The 23,088-nt window shown below is 46.1% G+C and overlaps 1 protein-coding gene across 1 annotated transcript; it reads left to right on the forward strand.

The window, feature by feature from the left end:
- Positions 1-20,020: 20,020 nt before the first annotated feature.
- LOC124691331 (patellin-3-like) lies at positions 20,021-22,867 on the forward strand. The gene is made up of 4 exons (XM_047224612.1): positions 20,021-21,558; positions 22,107-22,231; positions 22,359-22,500; positions 22,589-22,867. Exons 1-4 carry the CDS (start codon positions 20,218-20,220, stop codon positions 22,847-22,849), a joined length of 1,869 nt encoding a protein of 622 aa, XP_047080568.1. The 5' UTR covers positions 20,021-20,217; the 3' UTR covers positions 22,850-22,867.
- The last annotated feature ends 221 nt before the right edge of the window (positions 22,868-23,088 follow it).

Consider the following 23,088-nt stretch of genomic DNA (forward strand, 5'->3'; position numbering starts at 1 on the left):
TACCATAATTATTCCTATAAGCATTGTTGTTGAAATTATTGTTCTTAATGAAATTCACATCAACATTTTCTTCTTGAGCAACTAATGAAGCTAAAGGAACATTATTAGGATCAATATGAGATCTACCATTTGCAAGCATAGACATAATAGCATCAATCTTATCACCCAAAGAAGAGGTTTTTCAACAGAATTTACCTTCTTACCTTGAGGAGTTCTTTCAGTGTGCCATTCAGAGTAATTGATCATCATATCATCAAGTAATTTAGTCGCGGCGCCCAGGGTGATGGACATAAAAGTACCTCCAGCAGCTGAATCCAATAGGTTCCTTGAGGAAAAATTCAATCCTGCATAAAAGGTTTGGATGATCATCCAAGTAGTCAGTTGATACGTCTCAAACGTATCTATAATTTCTTATGTTCCATGCCACATTATTGATGATATCTACATGTTTTATGCACACTTTATATCATATTCGTGCATTTTCTGGAACTAACCTATTAACAAGATGCCGAAGTGCCGGTTCTCGGTTTTCTGCTGTTTTTGGTTTCAGAAATCCTAGTAACGAAATATTCTCGGAATCGGACGAAATCAACGCCCAGGTTCCTATTTTTCCCGGAACCATCCAGAACACCCGAGAGCCGCCAGAGGGGGGCCACACAGGCCCCAGATGATAGACCGGCGCGGCCCACCCCCTGGCCGCGCGGCCCTATGGTGTTGTCGCCCCTTCGACCTTTTGACGCTGCCCTTTCGCCTATATAAAGCCCCTGCGTCGAAAACCCTTACGGAATAAGCCACGGTACGAGAAAAGTTCCAGAGCCGCCGCCATCGCGAAGCCAAGATCTGGGGGACAGGAGTCTCTGTTCCGGCACCCTGCCGGAGCGGGGAAGTGCCCCCGGAAGGCTTCTCCATCTCCACCGCTGCCATCTCCACCGCCATCTTCATCAACGCTGCTGCTCCCATGAAGAGGGAGTAGTTCTCCATCGAGGCTCGGGGCTGTACCGGTAGCTATGTGGTTCATCTCTCTCCTATGTACTTCAATACAATAATCTCATGAGCTGCCTTACATGATTGAGATTCATATGATGATGCTTGTAATCTAGATGTCATTGTGCTAGTCAAGTGAGTTTTACTTATGTGATCTCCGGAGACTTCTTGTCCCACGTGTGTAAAGGTGACAGTGTGTGCACCGTGTGGGTCTCTTAGGCTATATTTCACAGAATACTTATTCACTGTTATGAATGGCGTAGTGAAGTGCTTATTTATATCTCTTTATGATTGCAATATGTTTTGTATCACAATTTATCCATGTGCTACTCTAGTGATGTTATTAAAGTAGTTTTATTCCTCCTACACGGTGTAATGGTGACAGTGTGTGCACTCGTGTTAGTACTTGGCGTAGGCTATGATCATGATCTCTTGTAGATTATGAAGTTAACTATTGCTATGATGGTATTGATGTGATCTATTCCTCCTACATGGCGTGAAGGTGACAGTGTGCATGCTAAGTTAGTACTTGGTTTAGTCGTATCGATCTTTCATGCACTCTAAGGTTATTTAAATATGAACATTGAATTGTGGAGCTTGTTAACTCCGGCATTGAGGGTTCGTGTAATCCTACGCAATGTGTTCATCATCCAACAAGAGAGTGTAGAGTATGCATCTATCTATTATGTTATGTGATCAAAGTTGAGAGTGTCCACTAGTGAAAGTCTAATCCCTAGGCCTTGTTCCTAAATACTGCTATCGCTGCTTGTTCATTGTTTTCTTGCGTTACTACTGTCTGCGTTACTACCGCTTGTTTACTTCCCGCAATATTATTACCATCAACCGCACGCCTGACAAGCTATTTTCTCGGCGCCGTACTACTTGCTCATATTCATTCGTACCACTTGTATTTCACTATCTCTTCGCCGAACTAGTGCACCTATTAGGTGTGTTGGGGACACAAGAGACTTCTTGCTTTGTGGTTGCGGGGTTGCTTGAGAGGGATATCTTTGACCTCTTCCTCCCCGAGTTCGATAAACCTTGGGTGATCCACTTAAGGGGAAACTTGCTCGCTGTTCTACAAACCTCTCGCTCTTGGAGGCCCAACACTGTCTACAAGAATAGAAGCACCCGTAGACATCAAGCTATTTTACGGCGCCGTTGCTTGGGGAGGAAAGGTAAAAGGTACTCACACTCCGGATCTCGGCTACTAAGCTATTTTCCGGCGCCGTTGTAAGTACTCGAAGCTATTTCCTTTAGACTACGCAATTGCGACATTTGGTTTCTTGTTTACACTAGTTAGGCATAATGGAAAACAACAAAAATATGAGAGATCTTTATGAACTTTATCTTGAATTAGGACATGATGTGTTTGAAGAAAGAATTAAGAAACCCATGGAACTTTATATGCATGCTAATGGGAATGTTATTACTATGAATGCTTTGAACACCATTGTTGCTAATGCTATGGAAAATTCTAAGCTTGGGGAAGCTGGTTTTGATGAGCATGATACTTTTAGTCCCCCAAGCATTGAGGAGAAAATTTACTTTGATGATACTTTGCCTCCCATTTATGATGATTATAATGATAGTAGTCTTTTGTTACCACCTGTTATGGAGGATAAATTTGATTATGATTACAATATACCTCCTATATTTGATAGCTACTTTGTTGAATTTGCTCCCACTACAATTAATAAGAATGACTATGCTTATGTTGGGAGTAGTAATTATTTTATGCATGAGACTCATGATAAGAATGCTTTATGTGATAGTTATATTGTTGAGTTTGCTCATGATGCTACTGAAAGTTATTATGAGAGAGGAAAATATGGTTATAGAAATTTTCATGTTACTAAAATGCCTCTCTATGTGCTGAATTTTTTAAGCTACACTTGTTTTATCTTTCTATGCTTGTTGCATTATGCTTCTTGAACTTGTTTATTTACAAGATTCCTTTTCATAGGAAGCATGTTAGGCTTAAATTTGTTTTGAATTTGCCTCCTGATGTTCTCTTTTGCTTCATTGTCTATTCTCATGAGTGCATCATTAAAACTGCTGAGCCCATCTTAATGGCTATAAAGAAAGAACTTCTTGGGAGATAACCCATGTGTTTATTTTACTACAGCAATTTTTGTTTTGTTGAGTCTTGGAAGTTGTTTACTACTGTAGCAACCTCTCCTTATCATGTTTTTGTGCCAAGTAAAGTTTCTATGTTAAAGTTGATGTTATATTTGGGATCGCTGCGCAGAAAACAGCATTGCTGTCTGTCACGAATTCTGGCATAAGTCTCTGTAAAAAATTCAAAAAAATCTGCAAAATTACGAGCGTGATCCTCAGATATGTACGCAACTTTCATTATTTTTGAGTTTTTTCATTTGAGCAAGTTAAGTGCCCCTTTCAGGTTCGTCTTTACGGACTGTTCTGTTTTTGACAGATTCTGCCTTTTATTTCGCATTGCCGCTTTTGCTACGTTGAATGAGTTTCTTTGTTCCATTAACTTTCAGAAGTTTTGTGCAATATCCAGAAGTGTTAAGAATGATTGTGTCACCTCTGAATATGTGAATTTGTGATTATGCACTAACCCTCTAATGAGTTTGCTTGAAGTTTGGTGTGAAGGAAGTTTTCAAGGGTCAAGAGAGGAGTATGATAAACTATGATCAAGAGGAGTGAAAGCTCTAAGCTTGGGGATGCCCCCGTGGTTCATCCCTGCATATTTTAAGAAGACTCAAGCATCTAAGCTTGGGGATGCCCAAGGCATCCCCTTCTTCATCGACAACATCATCAGGTTCCTCCCCTGAAACTATATTTTTATTCAGTCACATCTTGTGTTCTTTGCTTGGAGCGTCGGTTTGTTTTTGTTTCTGTTTTTGTTTGAATAAATGCTTGTGTGGGAGAGAGACACGCTCCGCTGGTTCGTATGAACACATGTGTTCTTAGCTTTTAATGTTCATGGCGAATGTTGAAACTGCTTCGTTAATTGTTATATGGTTGGAAACAGAAAATGCTACATGTAGTAATTGGTAAAATGTCTTGGATAATGTGATACTTGGCAATTGTTGTGCTCATGTTTAAGCTCTTGCATCATATACTTTGCACTCATTAATGAAGAAATACATAGAGCTTGCTAAAATTTGATTTGCATATTTGGTCTCTCTAAGGTCTAGATAATATCTAGTATTAAGTTTTGAACAACAAGGAAGACGGTGTAGAGTCTTATAATGTTTACAATATGTCTTTTATGTGAGTTTTGCTGCACCGGTTCATCCTTGAGTTTGCTTCAAATAACCTTGCTAGCCTAAACCTTGTACCGAGAGGGAATACTTCTCATGCATCCAAAATCCTTGATCCAACTACTATGCCATTTGTGTCCACCATACCTACCTACTACATGGTATTTCTCCGCCATTCCAAAGTAAATTGCTTGAGTGCTACCTTTAAAATTCCATCATTTACCTTTGCAATGTATAGCTCATGGGACAAAATAGCCTTAAAAACTATCGTAGTATTGAATATGTACTTATGCACTTTATCTTTTATTAAGTTGCTTGTTGTGCGATAACCATGCTTCTAGGGAACGCCATCAACTATTCTTTGTTGAATATCATGTGAGTTGCTATGCATGTCCGTCTTGTCTGAAGGATCTATCACCTTAATGATTGGAGCATGCATATTGTTAGAGAAGAACATTGGGCCGCTAACTAAAGCCATGAATCATGGTTGAAGTTTCAGTTTTGGACATATATCCTCAATCTCATATGAGAATAATAATTGTTGCTACATGCTTATGCATTAAAGAGGAGTCCATTATCTCGTTGTCCATGTTGTCCCGGTATGGATGTCTAAGTTGAGAATAATCAAAAGCGAGAAATCCAAAATGCGAGCTTTCTCCTTAGACCTTTGTACAGGCGGCATGGAGGTACCCCTTTGTGACACTTGGTTGAAACATGGCATTGCAAAGATCCGGTAGTCCAAGCTAAGTAGGACAAGGTGCAGACACTATTAGTATACTATGCGTGAGGCTTGCAACTTGTAAGATATAATTTACATAACTCATATACTTTATTACTACCGTTGACAAAATTGTTTCATGTTTTCAAAATAAAAGCTCTAGCACAAATACAGCAATCGATGCTTTCCTCTTTGAAGGACTTTTATTGTTGAGTCACTTTACCTATCTCTCTCCACCTTAAAAAGCAGACACTTGTGTGAACTGTGCATTGATTCCTACATACTTGCATATTACACTTGTTATATTACTTTATATTGACACTATCTATGAGATATACATGTTATAAGTTGAAAGCAACCGCTGAAACTTAATCTTCCATTGTGTTGCTTCAATACCTTTACTTTGAATTATTGCTTTATGATTCAGTTGTTTACTCATGTCATTACCATTGTTTTGATCGCTGCATTCATTACATATGTTTACAATATGATCAAGTTTATGATGGCATGTCACTTCAGAAATTATCTTTGTTATCGTTTTACCTGCTCGGGACGAGCAGAACTAAGCTTGGGGATGCTTGATACGTCTCAAACGTATCTATAATTTCTTATGTTCCATGCCACATTATTGATGATATCTACATGTTTTATGCACACTTTATGTCATATTCGTGCATTTTCTGGAACTAACCTATTAACAAGATGCCGAAGTGCCAGTTCTCGTTTTCTGCTGTTTTTGGTTTCGAAATCCTAGTAACGAAATATTCTCGGAATCGGACAAAATCAACGCCCAGGTTCCTATTTTTCCCGGAACCATCCAGAACACCCGAGAGCCGCCAGAGGGGGGCCACACAGGCCCCAGATGATAGGCCGGCGCGGCCCACCCCCTGGCCGCGCGGCCCTATGGTGTCGTCGCCCCTTAGATGTTATTAATGACAAGGTTATATCATTATGTGAATGATGTAATGGACACACCCAAATAAGCATAGCATAAGATCACGTCATTAAGTTCATTTGCTATAAGCTTTCGATACATAGTTACCAAGTCCTTTCGACCATGAGATCATGTAAATCACTTATGCCGGAAGGGTACTTTGATTACATCAAACGCCACTGCGTAAATGGGTGGTTATAAAGATGGGATTAAGTATCCGGAAAGTATGAGTTGAGGCATATGGATCAACGAGTGGGATTTGTCCATCCCGATGACGGATAGAGATACTCTAGGCCCTCTCGGTGGAATGTCGTCTAACTAGCTTGCAAGCATATGAATGGTTCATAAGAGACCACATACCTCGGTACGAGTAAAGAGTACTTGTTGGAGACGAGGTTGAACAAGGTATCGTGATACCGATGATCAAACCTCGGACAAGTAAAATATCGCGTGACAAAGGGAATCGGTATCGTATGTAAATGGTTCAATCGATCACTAAAGTCATCGTTGAATATGTGGGAGCCATTATGGATCTCCAGGTCCCGCTATTAGTTATTGTCGGAGAGAAGTCTCAACCATGTCTGCATAGTTCACGAACCGTAGGGTGACACACTTAAGGTTTGATGTCGTTTGAGTAGATATGGAATATGGAATGGAGTTCGAAGTTTTGTTCGGAGTCTCGGATGGGATCCAGGACATCACGAGGAGTTCCGGAATGGTCTGGAGAATAAGATTCATATATAGGAAGTCATATTCCAAGTTTGGAAATGATCCAGTGCATTTATGGAAGGTTCTAGAAGGTTCTAGAAAAGTCCGGAAGAAAGGCACTATGGAAGGGACTCCACATGCTAGGCTGGCCAAACCCCTAAGGGGAGGAGTCCCAGGTGGACTCCACCTAGGGTGGCCGCCCACCCCACCTAAAGGAAAGGTGGGAGTCCCACCTTGAGTAGGACTCCCCCCTTTAGTAGGTTTCCCACCTTTAGGAGGTTTTGTTGTTGGGGTCTTATTCGAAGACTTGGACTAAAACTCTTGGGGACTTCCACCTATATAATGAGGACCCTAGGGGAGGGGCCGGCCACACCTTGCCACCCTTGGCCGCAGCCCCTTGTTGGCCGGCCAAGCCCCCCTCTCCCCAAACCCTAGCTACCTCTCCTCCACATACAACTCCCGTATACGCTTAGGCGAAGCCCTGCAGGAGTTCTCCACCACCACCGCCACCACGCCGTCATGCTGCCGGGATTCCGAGGAGGATCTACTACTTCCGCTGCCCACTGGAACGGGGAGGAGGACGTCGTCTTCATCAACACCGTACGTGTGACCGAGTACGGAGGTGCTGCCCGATTGTGGCACCGTCAAGTTCTTCTACGCGCTTTTGCAGGCGGTCAAGATCTTCTACGCGCTTTTGCAACGGCAAGTGATCGACTACATCCACCACGAGATCTAATCTCGTTAGGCTTTGGAAATCTTCGAGGGTTAGTCTCATGATCTTCTCGTTGCTACCATCTACTAGATTAGATCTTGGCTTGTGTTTTCGTTCGTGCGGTAGGAAATTTTTTGTTTTCTATGCTACGAATCCCAACAGGCGGATGCGTCGGCGGCGGCTGTGGTGGCGCAAATGGAGGAGGAGCAGGAGGAGGAGGAGGAGGAGGCGGAGGAGGAGGAGGACGACGACGATGACTTCGACTGGTCCGACGACGACGGGCCAACTCGGAGGAGGCAGCGGCGCAACAACTGGTGCTCGTCGAGTCGTTCGAGTCGCAGAAGAAGCTGCAGGACGACGCCCGTGCCAGCGAAGAGGAGCAGATTCGCTGTGTCGTCGAACTCTCCCTCTAGACGGAGCAGCTAGGGAGGGCAGGCGACGATGCGGTGCACGAGCATCGGCGTCTTCTTGTCACGCTCTGTAGGGAGAGGCAGCGCGCGGCGCAGGAGCTACGGCGGAGGGGAGATGACGATGGGCCGGGCCGTCGAACGCACCGCCAGGCGGCTAGTAGGTCATAAACTTGTAAATATGATCAAATTTGAGTGAAAACATTTATTTTCGTGCATTTTTATTTATTTTGGACGTGCTTGGAGAACGCAACTAGGGAACGACGTCCATAAACGCGGCACGAAGAAAACGCGTCCCCAAACCGTTCGATCCAGCGCCGTGTGAGAGACAGTTTGGGGACGCGGCTGGAGATGGTCTAAACCCACCTAGTAACGGAGGTCAAATTAAGCCGTGTTAACCCACCTAGGTTATTTATGTGCAAGTTGTCCGGTCTGGCCGTCTGTAATGTGATTTCGGTGGTCGCTGACAGATTCAATTCCTTAACTTCCAACTCGCGTAAATACATGTCAGACTGTACTAACATATATAACTGAAATATCTACCATAGCTAGGGGTGAGAAAGACAATATAGATCTCTTGACAAACATACCGGTCTTCACTTTTGTAAACTCATAATAAGCTCATGTTCAGTAAATCAGGGTGACACGTTGTCATGGTTAATGACAAGGTTGGACCTTATTTTCTCACTAGGAAAGGCTTAAGATAGGGGGTCCGTTCTTCCCAATTATCTTTAATATAGCTGCTGATGTTCTGGCTACTCTGGTGTCGAGAGCACAGGACCAAAGTTTCATTACTGGGCTTATTCCAGAAATGTATGAAGGTGGTCTTTCCTTGTTACAGTATGCAGACGATACAATTTTTATGTTTGAAGATGATCTGGAAAATGCTAGGAATTTAAAAGTTATTTTGTTTACTTTTGAGCACTTGACTGGTTTGAAAATAAACTTTAAGAAAAGTGAAGTTTACTGTTTTCGTTCAGCCATTGAGAGGCAAGAGGAATATGCGTATATATTCACTTTGCAAAGCCGGGACTGTACCTTTTAATTATTTAGGTATGCTTTTACATTATAAAAAACTTAGTAGAATTGATTGGAAACCAGTTGAGGAGAAGGTAGAGAGAAAATGCCCCTGATGGAGGGAGGTTTACTGTCTTTTGGTGGTAGAATTACTTTAACCGAAACCTGTTTGAGCAATGTACCAGGTTTTATGATGTCTTTCTTTCGAGTTCCTAAAGGTGCTTTGAAGCGCTTTGATTTCTTTAGAGCATGAGTGTTATGGCAAGAAAAAAACAGGGTTAGAAAATATCACCTTGTTAAATGGACAGATGTTTGTCAACCAAGAGACCAGGGAGGTCTCAGTCTTACTAATTTAGATGTTAAGAATATAAGTGTTCTTTGTAAATGGTTGTAGCGATTAGAGAACGAAGAAGGAACCTGGCAGAATATGCTAAAGTTAAGTATTTGAATAAAGGAACCCTTACTCAGGATAGAAAGTATATAGGGTGTTCACAGTTTTGGTCCGGTTTGATGGAAGTTAAACATATTTTGTATAGTTGTTGCAAAAAGATTTTGGGAGATGGGTGTAAAACAAGGTTTTAGGAAGATGTGTGGGTTGGAGAGAAACCACTAAGTATGGTCTTTCCAAGGTTATACAATTTGACTTTTACTCATAAGATTACAGTGGCTAAGGTGTTTGCTCAAGAGTTTAATTGCAGTCGTTTTAGAAGATGTTTATATGGTGAATTCCTGGAAATGTGGAACAAGCTTTTACATATTTGTAGAAGAATTAATCTAACCCAGGAACCTGATAGAGTTAGCTGGACTTTAACTAAATCTGGGGTTTTTTCAGCACTTATTTGATAGCTCGGCGTATTTTATTTCCGTACAAAATGATTTGGAGGATGAATATACCTCTTAAAGCTTTTATTTGGATGATTGTGAAGGATAGAATCTTAACCAAGAATAACTTGGCTAAGAAAGGTTGGAAAGGGAGTATCTTATGTGAATTTTGTGGTGGTAATGAAAGTATTAATCACTTGTTCTTTGAGTATTCCTTGGCGAGATATAATTGGAGTGTAGCATGCTGTGCTTTAGGGATAGAGAGTAAACCTGAGAACTTTTATGATATTTGCCAAATTTGGTTACAGAAATTTTTGGGTGTAGATAGAGTAGTGGTCATGTTAGGTACCGCAGCTTTACTTTGGAACTTATGAAAAACAAGAAACTCCGCTTGTTTTCAAAGAAAGATGCCTAATAACCCTACTGATGTTATCTTCTCTATGTTCCGCCTCTTGGATGACTGGAACATTCTTCAGAAAGAGAACCATGCCACTGGTGTCTGAGCGGATGCGATGAATTGCAAAAGAAGTTTTTGGGAGGAGACGCGGATGGGCTCCTATGACAAGAAGAATATGCGACTGTTGATAGAGCTCAACTATGTGTCTGCATGTTTTGTTATGTCTACCCACTCTGGAGTCTCTCTATATGCTCCTTCTTGAAGTTTTAGAACTTATATTCCAAAGAGAAGTTGTAATAAGATTTAGCTTCAAGTTCCGGGTTTAGAATTCGAGTGTGGTAGTGGTGTTTCTGAGTAGCAGGGGGTTCCTGCTATGTCTCTCCGTTTTGTTTCTATGTTGTGTATGACAGACTCCAATTTCTTCAGTGAAATTGGAGGCCGTGTGGCCCCTTTAATAAAATAAAAACATCGGCACATGCTTATATGCATTTTTGTCACTTCTATACACGGATGTTACAGATCGTCGGTGTCTAATCCACTAGACAGCATTGCCACAGTACGAATAGCTCGCTTCCACTTAAGTTATCGATATATAATCGTTACTCATATCATTTCCAAGCGTTTCGAAAAAAAAACTCATACCATTCCCATTTTTGATTCCATAAACGGAAACAGCAAAGTGTCCAACACATCATCAGAATGAAAAAAAGAGAAGGCGAGTTTGACGACACCCGACAGATTTTGGAAGATTTGAAGCGAGTGAAACAGTTGTGTGTTCTGCATTATACACATATACTGGCCACGCTCAGCAACCCGGTAAGAAAATATCTGAATCCTAATATTTTCTTCGTGCCGCAATCTACCAATCTCAGTTATACTCCAGCAAGGGAAACATCACTGCCAACAGCACCAAAAATCCTGCTTGCGCACCACACGGCTCATCGACATTTTTTGCTGAAACGGTAATACTGTCTACGAGTATCAGTGCGCAACACAGATCGCCAGTCCGGGATGAGCGACAACGCGCGTAATTGCCGGCGCCGCGCGGAGGAAGACGCATATGGTATCGGGAGGTGGAGATTTGAATCATGTGGTCTGATCGGTCGCTGCCGTGCTGATGGCCGGCCGGCACGGCACATAGACACGTCGGCATGCGCTGGGGGCATACGCATGTGTGTCATACTGTCATGGGACCTGAATAATTCATCAGGGTTCAAGGTACGTAGTGGAGGTCACATTATATTTTGTTTCCTGATGCGTAGTCAGATGAGGAAGAAGAAGATGCTTGTGCTGTTCAGGTAGGTGTTTGTTACTAGCTAACTTGGTAGCTGGTACTACAACTAATAGCTTATCCAAATGCATACAGATACCATGTTGGAACTCTTCTGTGAGAAAGAAAATGTAGGCGAGAAACGGAAACATGCGGCGGCCTGGCTGTCCTGCAACAGATAGCTAGCTGCGCCTAACTGTTGGTTATTGGGTACCATGGCATTATTCCAAGTTTATCCAGCTCCTCAGCGCATTAGCTAGCTTAATCACACTGTTTGTTGATTGCCGCCTGTCACGATCAGAGATTCAGAGACGATCAACAGAGTCTTAAGTTCCAGCCAATTTCCTCTATGCGCCTGTATCAATTATTGCTTCATTTATCTGTAGCAGATTCGAGGGAGGTGTGCTAGCTGAGGTTTTCACTTAAAATATATGTGCATGGATTGCGGCATGATATTGTGCCCGGGAATATATGTATCATGTGAGGTGGCCTCTCTTGATTATTCTTTCTCGAACCGGCGGTATTACGCTATACGGTATATGTATTGTGCGATCATTTGCCTGGTACAACTTACATTTCCTGTGATTTCACCAACCTTTTTTCCCTCGTGTTCTTCTACCCGTTTTTTGTGGGCACATATACTGGTGGGACTTCCATTTAAACGTTAGCAGACTGGGGTTCAGAACCGGACAAAAAAATCTATTTTAAACCCTCCTAAATTCACATAGGTTCGGCGAAATGAGCCCTAAACTTTAAATCTCGTTGTCATTTGTACACTGAACTTGCAAATGCCGATCTGAATCAAACCCTGAAGCAGTTTTTAGGGAAGAAAAAAAATCTAAAAAACAAACTAATTTTCATCCTCATTGACTAAATTGCTAAACAGCACTTTATGGGCGTAGGGAAGACGACATCGGGCCCTCGATTCAAAGCTTTTACGGTCGATTCCTCTGGCCTAGAGGGTCAAAGCTGCGAGGCGAAGCTACGGGGTACGTCTTCAGCAGAGTCGTTTCCTCCCCTATGTCGTCCTGATGTTGATCATCTAGTCCCCTCTGGCAAAAGGAACGAGAGTGGGTTTGGGAAAAGGGATGAATCTAACATGTAGCACGTAATCGTGGTCGTGATTGTTGCTTGTATGGTGCACTAAACAACTCCATGGTTGATTTAGACCGGGATTCACAAGATCAAGGTTTAGATGACATGAATTTGAAGTTCACGATTCATTTTGTCAAAATCTTACTAGTTCAGGGTTTAACATTTTTTTTTTCCCTTCGGGACCACTTAGGCACCGGGCGGATCCAAATTAGATCTGATCTTCTACTCATTGGATACTCAGTTGCAATAGTAGTTGATTCCTTGTTTAATTCTTCTTTTCAAGTAAAGAGTTGAGCCGGTCACGCTAGCTGACTCACTGACGACGATATCAAAATCAGCATATCATAGGATGCCAAAATTGCGTATGACTGGACTCGCGAGCAAGTATACAAAAGAGCAAGATTTATGCTGAAAAAGCCATGAACCAGAGGGTGAATGAGAATTACTTTGTCTAGCCATATAAGATTCCGACGGTTTTTCTGGGTTGGACGCCTGCTCCTCTCCTCTCCTCTCCTGACCTAGCCGCCGCTTCCTCCTCTCCTGCCCCCTCGCGGGCGGCGGCGGAGGATCCGCCCGCCCCGCTCCGAGCAGCCGCCCTCGGATCGCCGCACCTCAGCCGCCGCTACTGCCGGCCTCGGCCCCGGCCCCGACCAAGGCGGCGGTGGTGGCGCCCCTTCCGTCGAACAACGAGGGGGAGGAGAGGGTTTTCACGATGGCGTTCCATGGGAGGTGATGAAGCGCCGGTGGAGGGCACGACTACTTGGCCGGGGCCTGATGCTCTCTGTTGGTAGCCATGGAGGATTCAGTGGAGCGGTGGTGGCCTCCGCCCCCGGTGACGGTTCGGCGGTGGTGGCCTCCGCCCCCGGTGACGGTTCGGCGGTGGTACGCATGATACGCGTTGTCGTCCTCTTCCCTGATGATCCGGTAGGAGGGACTGGTGGCGTGGGGGCTGCTGCTCTTGCTTTGCTTTTGGTGGCGGTCCTCGGGTTTCTCGCAAGCAAAGATGAAGATCTATCGGAGGTCGGTTTTCCTTGATCTCGCTGGAGAAATGAGTTCCGAAAAGCTCCGTCGGCGAATGGAACATCGCATCCTTTGCCTGGAGTTTGCTGGATCGGTTGGTATTTGGTCGCGTGCACTCATGTTTTTATTCAGACCGTTTGGTTCCGGAGGGAGCGGCGCGAAGCTCTATTTTGTGTTGACATCAGGTGACTTTTTGGTCCATGGTGAAGTCAGAAGAAGGAATATCATGAATGCCGGATTGGTGTACTGGCTAAAGGAGGTTCGAGTCTCCGTGATGCTGAGGGATTTGCTTGACGTTCCAGGCTCCGTAGCAGTGGTATGCATGTGGGGGCGGCAGCACAGGTGAAGTTTAGAGTCTTAAATCTCAGGGTGTGCCTGACAATGACTTTGTTGAAGGCATTGTTTTGAGAGTGGTGACTATCTTCAGAGTGAAAACCTAAAACCTTTGGTTGGGCGACGACGGCGCTGGTGCATTGTTCCCTTCTTGGAGGCGTCGCTTTGGAGAGTCTGTATTTCAGGTGTTGTCACGATGGTGGTTGTATTGCTGTTGCTAGATCTGGAATGGTGTAGCGGGACTTTTATTTCTTAGTTTTATTTACTCTTTTTTGGTTGTGTGTATCCGTACTGCTACTAGGGTGGGGCGTTGTTGCAGAGACTGTATGTAATTGGTACTCCCTCCGTCCTGATATAATCGACGCGAAGTCAATGCTAGCTACTGCGTGAAGTATGCATGTCGGCGCGTCAATTAAACTAGAACCGAGGTCGTATCTTTTAATATTAATATATTCTCTTTATTCAAAAAAAAATATAAGATTCCTACATCAACAACGCTGTAGCCTATTGGTTGAAGCTCTGAATAGTCATTTCCTTGTACGAACTATATAATCGTACCAGGCCGGTTGCAGATTCTGCAGCGCCGATGAGATCTGCAAGCGGTGACGTGCCACGTCCATGTCGGGCCTCTCCGACACAAGGCTGCAAAAACAGTTCGACGTGGAGCGAGGTACTTGACCGTTACTGAAGTGACCTGCCAGGTAGGACCATTGGATGCCGTTGCGAACTTGTAGCGTGTGCGTGTTTTCTTGCCAGTTACTACCACGATATGAATTTTCCAACATGTAAATACTGTTTATCATGAACTGAAAAAAAAACAGTTGCTTCATATACATACATCTTGTTTTCCTGCTCCCCATGAGCTTATATTATAATTCTATAAACAAAAGAATTTATGTATAAAAATTCACAAATTCAATGATTTAGTTTCACCAGCTGAGTTAGTTAATCATGGAGAGGGCGAGATCAAAATGATTCAAATCATATCATAACAAAAAAATTCAAATCATTGACTCTTTAGTAATAGATTAGGGAACTATATGCAAGTGTAATAGTTACTTGTTATAAATCAAAAAACAAGTCCACACAGCAGTATATATGCAACCGTGATCCACGTCTTACTTAGCGCAAACCTAGAAGTCCAATTATTTTAAAATGGAATGAGGCCAAATAACAATTATATATCAAATCGTACACGAATTTGGCCTAATAATATGACAAGTGCTGACATTGTCAAGTCTTGCTTCTCTTTTCCGAACCATGTTTCGATTTTGGATTTGGACTCATATATCCTAGAGAATCACAACTACATGTATAGAAATGAAAGAACTAATATCTAAGCAGGCACCATAGAAACCGATTTTTGGATCACCGGAAAAGGAAAGGTACGACAAATTGGTGCTGTTTGTTCCCAGTTTAAACATGTTCTAGCCTTTTCTAAACCTTTATCTAGACGTATTTCAGTATATTTGCAATCTAACTTTTTCACTCATTCAGTCCATATAATCCACATCGAAATAAATATGTAATTCTTATAATTCAGAATGGAAGTACCACTAGCCGGCCAATAGTCACGAGGGGCGAGCCAAAAAACAGCAACAGAAAAAGACGTCTAATGACGTTCACTTAGCTGCCTATTTTTTAGAGCATACACGCCATTTTCACCTTTGTCCATGGAATAAGACAGAAAACGAGGTCACGACTTACTCGCCCCAGTCCGAAAACCAGCAATGAACTCATTACAAGAGAGTACAAAAACGAAGCGTGCCTCACTTGCATCCGCTGAGATTTGCCGTCCGCTAAACGGCAAGCGTGCCTGTCCAGAAACCTGCTGTACATTTTGTGGCTCGTTTTGTTTAAGGATAACTACAGAGGGAGAAGATTAAGGCGGACAGAAGAACAGATATCCCTCACGGTCGCTATCGCTGGCCGCAAGATTCAAAGCTGTCTGCGGCCCCGTATCTTCCAAAGCACAGGTAATCCGATTGGTTAGACTAGTCATAGTGGGGAGTAACATAGGTAGTAAGAATACGCTGCATGTGCATTACCCTATGTTACTACCTCCATAATGGATAGTTACTTATATGTGGTATCATGCATGTTATATTTATTAAATCGTAGAGCTCAACTTGTATTGAGAAGTGTGATGTTATAGTAACATGAGCTAGTTACCACCTCACTCTCTTTCTTCATTTATTATCATGCCATGTCACCAAAATGCATTGGGGTGTGTGATGTTACTAGCTATGTTACTCCCACTATGAGTAGTCTTAGGCGCGCGCTAACGATAATAAGCTAATTAATTGCTCCTCCCATGCTTTCTAGAACAGTTACGTAAAAGTGTTGTCATTTCAGTCGTCCGCCGTTGCAAGCTCGGACAGTGTCGAGTGGTGGATGGCGGTAGATGGGCAACATGACAGTGATCTCCATCGGAAGGGGACGGGACATGGCAGTGACCCAGCAAATAGACATGTTTAAACTACTAATCGTCACTTATGGGTAACACACGTTCAGAATTTCGTAAATTACATCAGTGAAATTGTACTCCCCTGTCCTGGATGTCTCAACTTTGTAAAAATTTGCACCTATCTACATACATATATATCCTTTTCTGGATGGAGGGAATATAGTCGTAGATCACACGCCTTTATTAAACAGAGATCGGTTCGGGTTCTCACGGATCCAAAAGCTGCTCATATAGAGCGGTGGCTACAAATACATGTCGGTCTAGAAATAAAAGAGAAAGTACAAACATGATATACACTTTTACATCAAGGACCCTAGGAAGAATATGGAAAAAGAATCAAGTCCCTCAAGCCCTGCTCCACCGCAACACCATGAGAACTCGATGATCAGAGGAGTGGTGTCCTCGCGAGGGATGCACCACTTGGGGCGACATCCGTGTAGAACCTTCGACCGGAGTTGAGGTGCCTCTGAGATGGACCGCAACCATGAGGAAGAACATCCATTGCGCGCCGAAGAGAGCCGCCTACCGTCCATTCGCCATCGGTCATCCTCCTCTCATGATCTCGTCCCTTCATCAGCTTCAGTGTGATCATCCCAGATGAATTTCCCATCCATTCCTATAGCACCTTTCTGTAGCAACAACTTGAACACCTCACTCCCTGGTACCACCACTTCACCAGCTACATCAACTCCAGCAGCAGGAACTTGTCTGCCATGTGTACCAGCACCTGGTTCAGTTTGTTGGTTGGAACCTCCACTAGATTGTGAATTTGCATTTGTATCAGATCTCCCATTTGTGTACATGTCATTGGATCCAGAACCAATACCACCACCTACATTACCACCTTCTTTTCTTGCATTTGTTGCATCTCTTTGTGTCCCAGAGCCACTAGCCATCTTAGGAGTGAATTGCAACCGGAAGAGCTTACCATGGAAATTAAAAAGTCTACCAACAGGGATCTTAGTGGGATCTCTACAGAAGATTTCAACCATCACTACTTCTGCATAGTTTCTGAACACACTCTACCACTCCACTTTCTTTAACATACCACAAACTGACACAACTTGATCAATGATGTTTCATTCACACCATGGTGGGAGCAGGCCTCTAATTTGAATCCAAGTTTCAACCAAGGTCTCTACATGTTCGGGATCATCAAACCACTTGGTAAGAGCATCCCCACTCGTTGGCACTCCCCACGCCCAAATCCGGCGAAATTTTCGTCCGGATTGGAGGAAGATTTAGCGTGGGGAGGAGTAGTTTCCCAGTCGTGTGCTCCCCAAGCGGCGTTTCTCGGGGAAAAGAGGATGGCTCGGGGAATCCGGACGAAAGAGGAGACACGTGGGCGTAGGCGGTTGGTTTAGCTTCATCCGGAGTCCCCGGGAGACCCCCGGGAAACCGAGGATGGCATGGGGAGTCCGGACGAAAATAGGCTCAAATCCGGACCAAAACGAGGAACCGGGGGCCTGACTGGGCCGTTTTTCGCCGTCCGGATGAAAAAAAGTGGTCGTGGGGGGCTTCTCGGGGAGACTAGTGGAGATGCTCTAACAGACACATTAACTCCTTCCTTAGCTAAGCCAAACATGGGATAGCCAATCACTTGCTCTACTGGAATATGAGGAGGGAACTTAACCAGATATGATCAATCACCAAGCTCTCTAATTTTCCAAGGCCAATTAGTCTTGTATATGTTGGAGAATTCTATAGCCAAGTCTTCTCTACTGATCTCTCCATCTTCAATAGTCACCACTCCGCAGTTCCTTATTGAGCTGATTGGATTAACACTTATCTCATGAGCTTCAATATGATAAACCCCTAACCTAGTTGCAGAACTCCCTATGTATCTTGCAATTTGGTGAGGTCTCTTGAGAACTAGACATTCCTCCACTGGATGATTTGAAGCTTTGCATAGGAAGCAACAAGCTTTTTTTTTGAACATGCAGCCTTCAGGTGACCAGGTTCTCCACACCCCTCACAAATTGCATCATCATAATTCAGAGAGTTTGTAGCTATATTCTCTACCTAAGCAGTACATTTCTTCTTTTGTTGAGCTTTTCCTTGTTGGTTCTTGTTCCTGTTGCCAAAATCCCCTTACATCTGTTGCCCCTAACCAGCATTCTGTTGGGGATTGACCCACTGATTCATCTGCATCCCAAATTGTTGCTGAGGGTAAGGAGGATAAGGAGCCCCAAACCAGGGTGGAGGCATTGCACTAGGCATGAAACCATAAGGCGCCTGTGGATGGGAAGGGGAAAGGCGACTGCATCTGGGGGAATTCAGGTATGTTTTGATACTGTTGAATTTGTAGTTGTTGTCGATCACCTCTGCCACTGTTGCCTCGACCACGACCACGCCCTCGATCTGCTATGATCTACACCTCCACTAGCTCACAATCCTCAACACCAAGAACACACAACCCTGGATGATCATGAGACGTGGACCCTAGGTTCACCCCTTTTTATACATGGATGTCTTTGCTCCGGTGGTTTGGCAGGATGCCATGGAATATACCACAGCTGTTGGAAGAAGCTTTCCACCTCAGAAGTTATCGAGTTCCAAAAGCCATCGCTGTCAACTAAGCTTGGTATCTTCTCAACGGGCAAAAGTTGTCCACCTAAGCTATTCACACTAAAAGCTCCAAAAGCATGTAGCCGAGGTTGTAGCCTCATCTCTCCTCCTTCTCTGCCACCAAAACCTGCAGAGTCTTCCCCATCAGCAAGGTATGGTCGATGAAAACCAACAACCACGTTGCTGGAGCACGATCTATGCGGGGCACCCCTTCTAAATCGCAGATCGGCTCCCACATTGGAGGCATCTGTCGATTTGCCTCGACCATCGCCATGGATAGAGGTGACAGAGGTCGCCTGGGACGCCCTCGCTGACCTTCTCGGCGGATTGGCTTGCAGGAGGCTCTCAAGGCGCTGCACGGAATGGGCTGCACCACCTCCTTGCCTTTCTTCTGCTTCGGAATGATTTTACTCAGCAGCTTCGTCTTCGAACGAGGCTTCTCCACCGCAGGGCTCACCACAAGAAGGGCAAGCACCTGTTCTGGCGGCGCTGCCTGATGAGCTTGGGATGACTCTTCTCAAGGAGGCGAGCACCTCGTACGGCGCGACGTCGACCGAGATCGGGCCGAACGAGCCGATGCAGAGAATGAAACCGCGATTTTCGACCACCGCCCTCCTCCTTGTCCTCGGACTGTGCCTCAGCCAGTCAAGGAGGCGGCGGCTGGTTGACGAATCGCCATGGATTTGCTTCCGAGCTCGCGGAGACAATGTTGAAGCTGTCTCCTCCCGACCCCCTCCCGCCACCGCCTCGCGCCAGGCCTTGAACCTCGCGGCAACCCTCCGAAAGCGCTCCTCCATCGATGAGAGGTGCCAAGGTAAGGCGTCTCCGAGATCTGAGGTCGTCGTAGCGCCGTGGAAGCGGGGAGAGTGGCGCCGAGCTTGGCTTCGAGGCTAAGGTTAACTACGGGGCTGGGTGGGGACGTACAGACGCGTGTGCGGTTTTGTCGATGGCCACGGGGAGGAGGCCGACGCGTGGCGAGCCATGGATGGAACTCGAGGTGGTTCCGCCAAGAACATGACCTTCAGAGCCATGAACAGGACTGTGTTTTCCTCTATTGGAGTTCTTTTCCCCTCTAGTGCACTATATTTAACATTTATTTTTTGTTTTTTCATCATGGTCGGAGAGGAGCGGGGCCCACACGGGAGAGGAGAGCGGTAGGGGGAAGGAGTAGGAAAGATCCGCACAGAGCCGGCGGCCGTTTTTGACTTTGTTCGGACAGGAAAGAAGAGAGTGGGAGCAAAAAGTAGGGTCACTCCAATCCAAGGTGGGAGCGCGTGGGCCCCGCAGTACCAGGCTACCTAGGCGCCTACTCTGCCAGTGCTCTGCTGGCGCATGCTTCTTCCAGCAAAGCCAACGGCAGAGCGAACCAAGCTGGTCGCCTGACGCACTCGCCTCTCCTTTCCCTCGCTCTCTCTACAAATCCCTCGCCCTCCTTCTCCCTCTCCCACTACAGATTTCTCTCCCGTCGTTTCCGTAGCCAAACCGCAGCTCGAGCTCGATCCATCCGCTTGGTTCCAGCAGCTGTGTCGGGCATGGCTGACGAGACGAAGCAGGAGACGGCTGCCGCGGCGGCGGCCGCGGAGGTGGTCGTGACGGAGGCCGAGAAGAAGGTGGAGGTGGAGGAGAAGGCCGTGGAGGTGGAGGTGAAGGCAGTCGAGGCGGAGGAGAAGGTTGACGAGGCGACCGCGACCGCGGCGGCGGAGGAGGAGGAGAAGAAGATGGAGGAGGCGGAGGCCGATGCCGCGGCGGACGAGGCGGCGGTGATCGAGGGCAGCACCGCCTCCTTCAAGGAGGAGAGCAACCTCGTCTCCGACCTCGCCGACCCCGAGCAGAAGGCGCTCGCCCAGCTCAAGGACCTCGTCGCCGCTGCGCTCGCCGCCGGGGAGTTCGACCTGCCCCCGCCGCCACCGCCGACCCCGGCCGCCGACGAGGCCAAGGCGGAGGAACCGGCGAAGACCGATGCGGCGGCGGCCGAGAAGACCGAGGTGGCGGCCGAGACCGAGCCCAAGGCCGAGGCCACACCTGCACCGGAAGAGCCCAAGACAGACGCACCGGCCCAGGAGGAGCCCAAGGCCGAGGAGCCTGCCAAGGAGGAGCCCAAGACGGAGGCGCCGGCCGTGGCTGCCGCCGCCGCCGAGGAGGCCAAGGTTGACGCGCCGGCCGACGAGGCCAAGCCGGCGGAACCGGAGCCGGAGGAGAAGACCGTCGTGGTCACCGAGGAGGAAGGTACCAAGACCGTCGTCACCACCGCGGAAGACACCGTCCTACCCGTCGCGGCCGAGGCCGTCGTCCCTGCATCCACAGAGACCGTCGTCCCCGCCTCCGCAGAGCCCGCCGCCCCCGCCGCGACCGAGCCGAAGCCGGAGGAGCTGATCTGGGGCGTGCCGCTGGCGGGCGGCGACGAGCGCACGGACACGGTGCTCCTCAAGTTCCTCCGCGCGCGCGAGTTCAAGGTGAAGGAGGCCATGTCCATGCTCAAAGCCGCAGTCCTCTGGCGCAAGAGCTTCGGCATCGACGCGCTGCTCGGCGCCGACCTGGGCGTGCCGGAGCTGGAGAGCGTGGTCTTCTACCGCGGCGCCGACCGCGAGGGCCACCCGGTCTGCTACAACGTCTACAGCGAGTTCCAGGACAAGGACCTCTACGAGAAGGCCTTCGGGGACGACGAGAAGCGGGAGCGCTTCCTCAGGTGGCGCATCCAGCTCCTCGAGCGCGGCATCCGGGAGCAGCTCGACTTCTCCTCCAGCGGCGTCTGCTCCATGGTGCAGGTCACCGACCTCAAGAACTCGCCGCCCATGCTCGGCAAGCATCGCGCCGTCACACGCCAGGCGCTCTCGCTGCTCCAGGACAACTACCCTGAATTCATTGCCAAGAAGGTACTGCACATCTGCCTTCCTTTGTCGTGTCGTTTTCTAAATTCGGTATCGTTAGGGACGCAAGGATTTGACGTCTCTATGACTTAAGGGCGATAATTCTGTTCTTGTACTGGATTGAACTGTTGAATTCATCTGATCTAGTGTATGCTGTGATTCTTACCTTTGACTGTTATTATGTCCTTGGGGGCAGTTGACTTGTGTCTTTCTTCTTTTATAGCACTTGCTCTGACTGATTTAGATAGATATGGTGGTGCAAATAAGCTGGGATAGATTTCACTTCTAGAGTTGTAGTTTTCCCTCTCTTTCTTGTTTGAATTATGTTACCTGCTACTGGAAATGGTATAGACATATGGTGGTGCTAATTCGGTGGGATAGCGGCATCATTTTCCTTCGAGAGTTGTAGTTTTCCCTCTCATTCTTATTTGAGTTATGTTACATGCTATTGAAAGTTGTATGTGTGTGTTCAGAGACTGGGCTTGCTTTGATGTATGATGAACTGTATGAGCCGAATTGGGATTAATTTGCTTTGGATCATCAACCATATGCAGGTGTTCATCAATGTGCCATGGTGGTATCTTGCGGCAAACAAAATGATGAGCCCGTTCCTCACACAGCGCACCAAGAGCAAGTTCACGGTTTGCAGCCCAGCCAAGACCGCAGAGACTCTTTTCAGGTTGGCGCCCGATAATCTCTACAAGTCTTATTGTTCTTGTTTTGCAGCAATACATTCTGTTGGTATACTTTCTTACCATGACAATACTCCGTTCTTACCTGTTTTTGCCTTCACAAATGTGATGCAGATACATTGCGCCGGAGCAGGTCCCTGTCCAATTTGGTGGCCTCTTCAAAGAGGATGATACTGAATTCTCAACATCTGATGCTGTGACTGAGCTCACCGTCAAACCTTCTTCCAAGGAAACTATTGAGATTCCTGCTACTGAGGTTGATCCCTGTTCTCTTACTTTCAGATTTACACTTCAATGGTATAATAAAAATTCATGGTCGTCTTTACAATGTGCTATCATTGTAGAACTCGACGGTTGTGTGGGAGCTCCGTGTGCTTGGGTGGGAGGTGAGCTACGGCGTGGAGTTCACCCCCGACGCAGAGGGTGGCTACACGGTGATCGTGCAGAAGACGAGGAAGGTGCCCGCCAACGAGGAACCAATCATGAAGGGTAGCTTCAAGGCTGGTGAGCCTGGCAAGGTGGTGCTCACCGTCAACAACCCAACGTCGAAGAAGAAGAAGCTGCTGTGCCGATTCAAGGTCAAGAGCTCCACCGAATCGACCTAAGGTTCCAGCTGGAACGACTCTACACCAACCAGGTCCACAGGTCCATACCCACCACCATTTGAACATGTTGCAGGATAGAAGAAGAGAGCAATAAAATTCTAGATGGCCGTTTTGTGTTTTGGTTCTTTAATTTGTTGGCTTGCTGTTTTTTGGGGATCAGACTTTGTTTGCGTTGAAGGTGGGGGAAATATGAGATAGTGATGGTTCCTGAGATCAGGGGGGAGGAAATTGTGTGCTAG

Source organism: Lolium rigidum, chromosome 2 (genome assembly GCF_022539505.1).
Source record: "Lolium rigidum isolate FL_2022 chromosome 2, APGP_CSIRO_Lrig_0.1, whole genome shotgun sequence".
NCBI classification, from domain to species: Eukaryota; Viridiplantae; Streptophyta; class Magnoliopsida; order Poales; family Poaceae; genus Lolium; species Lolium rigidum.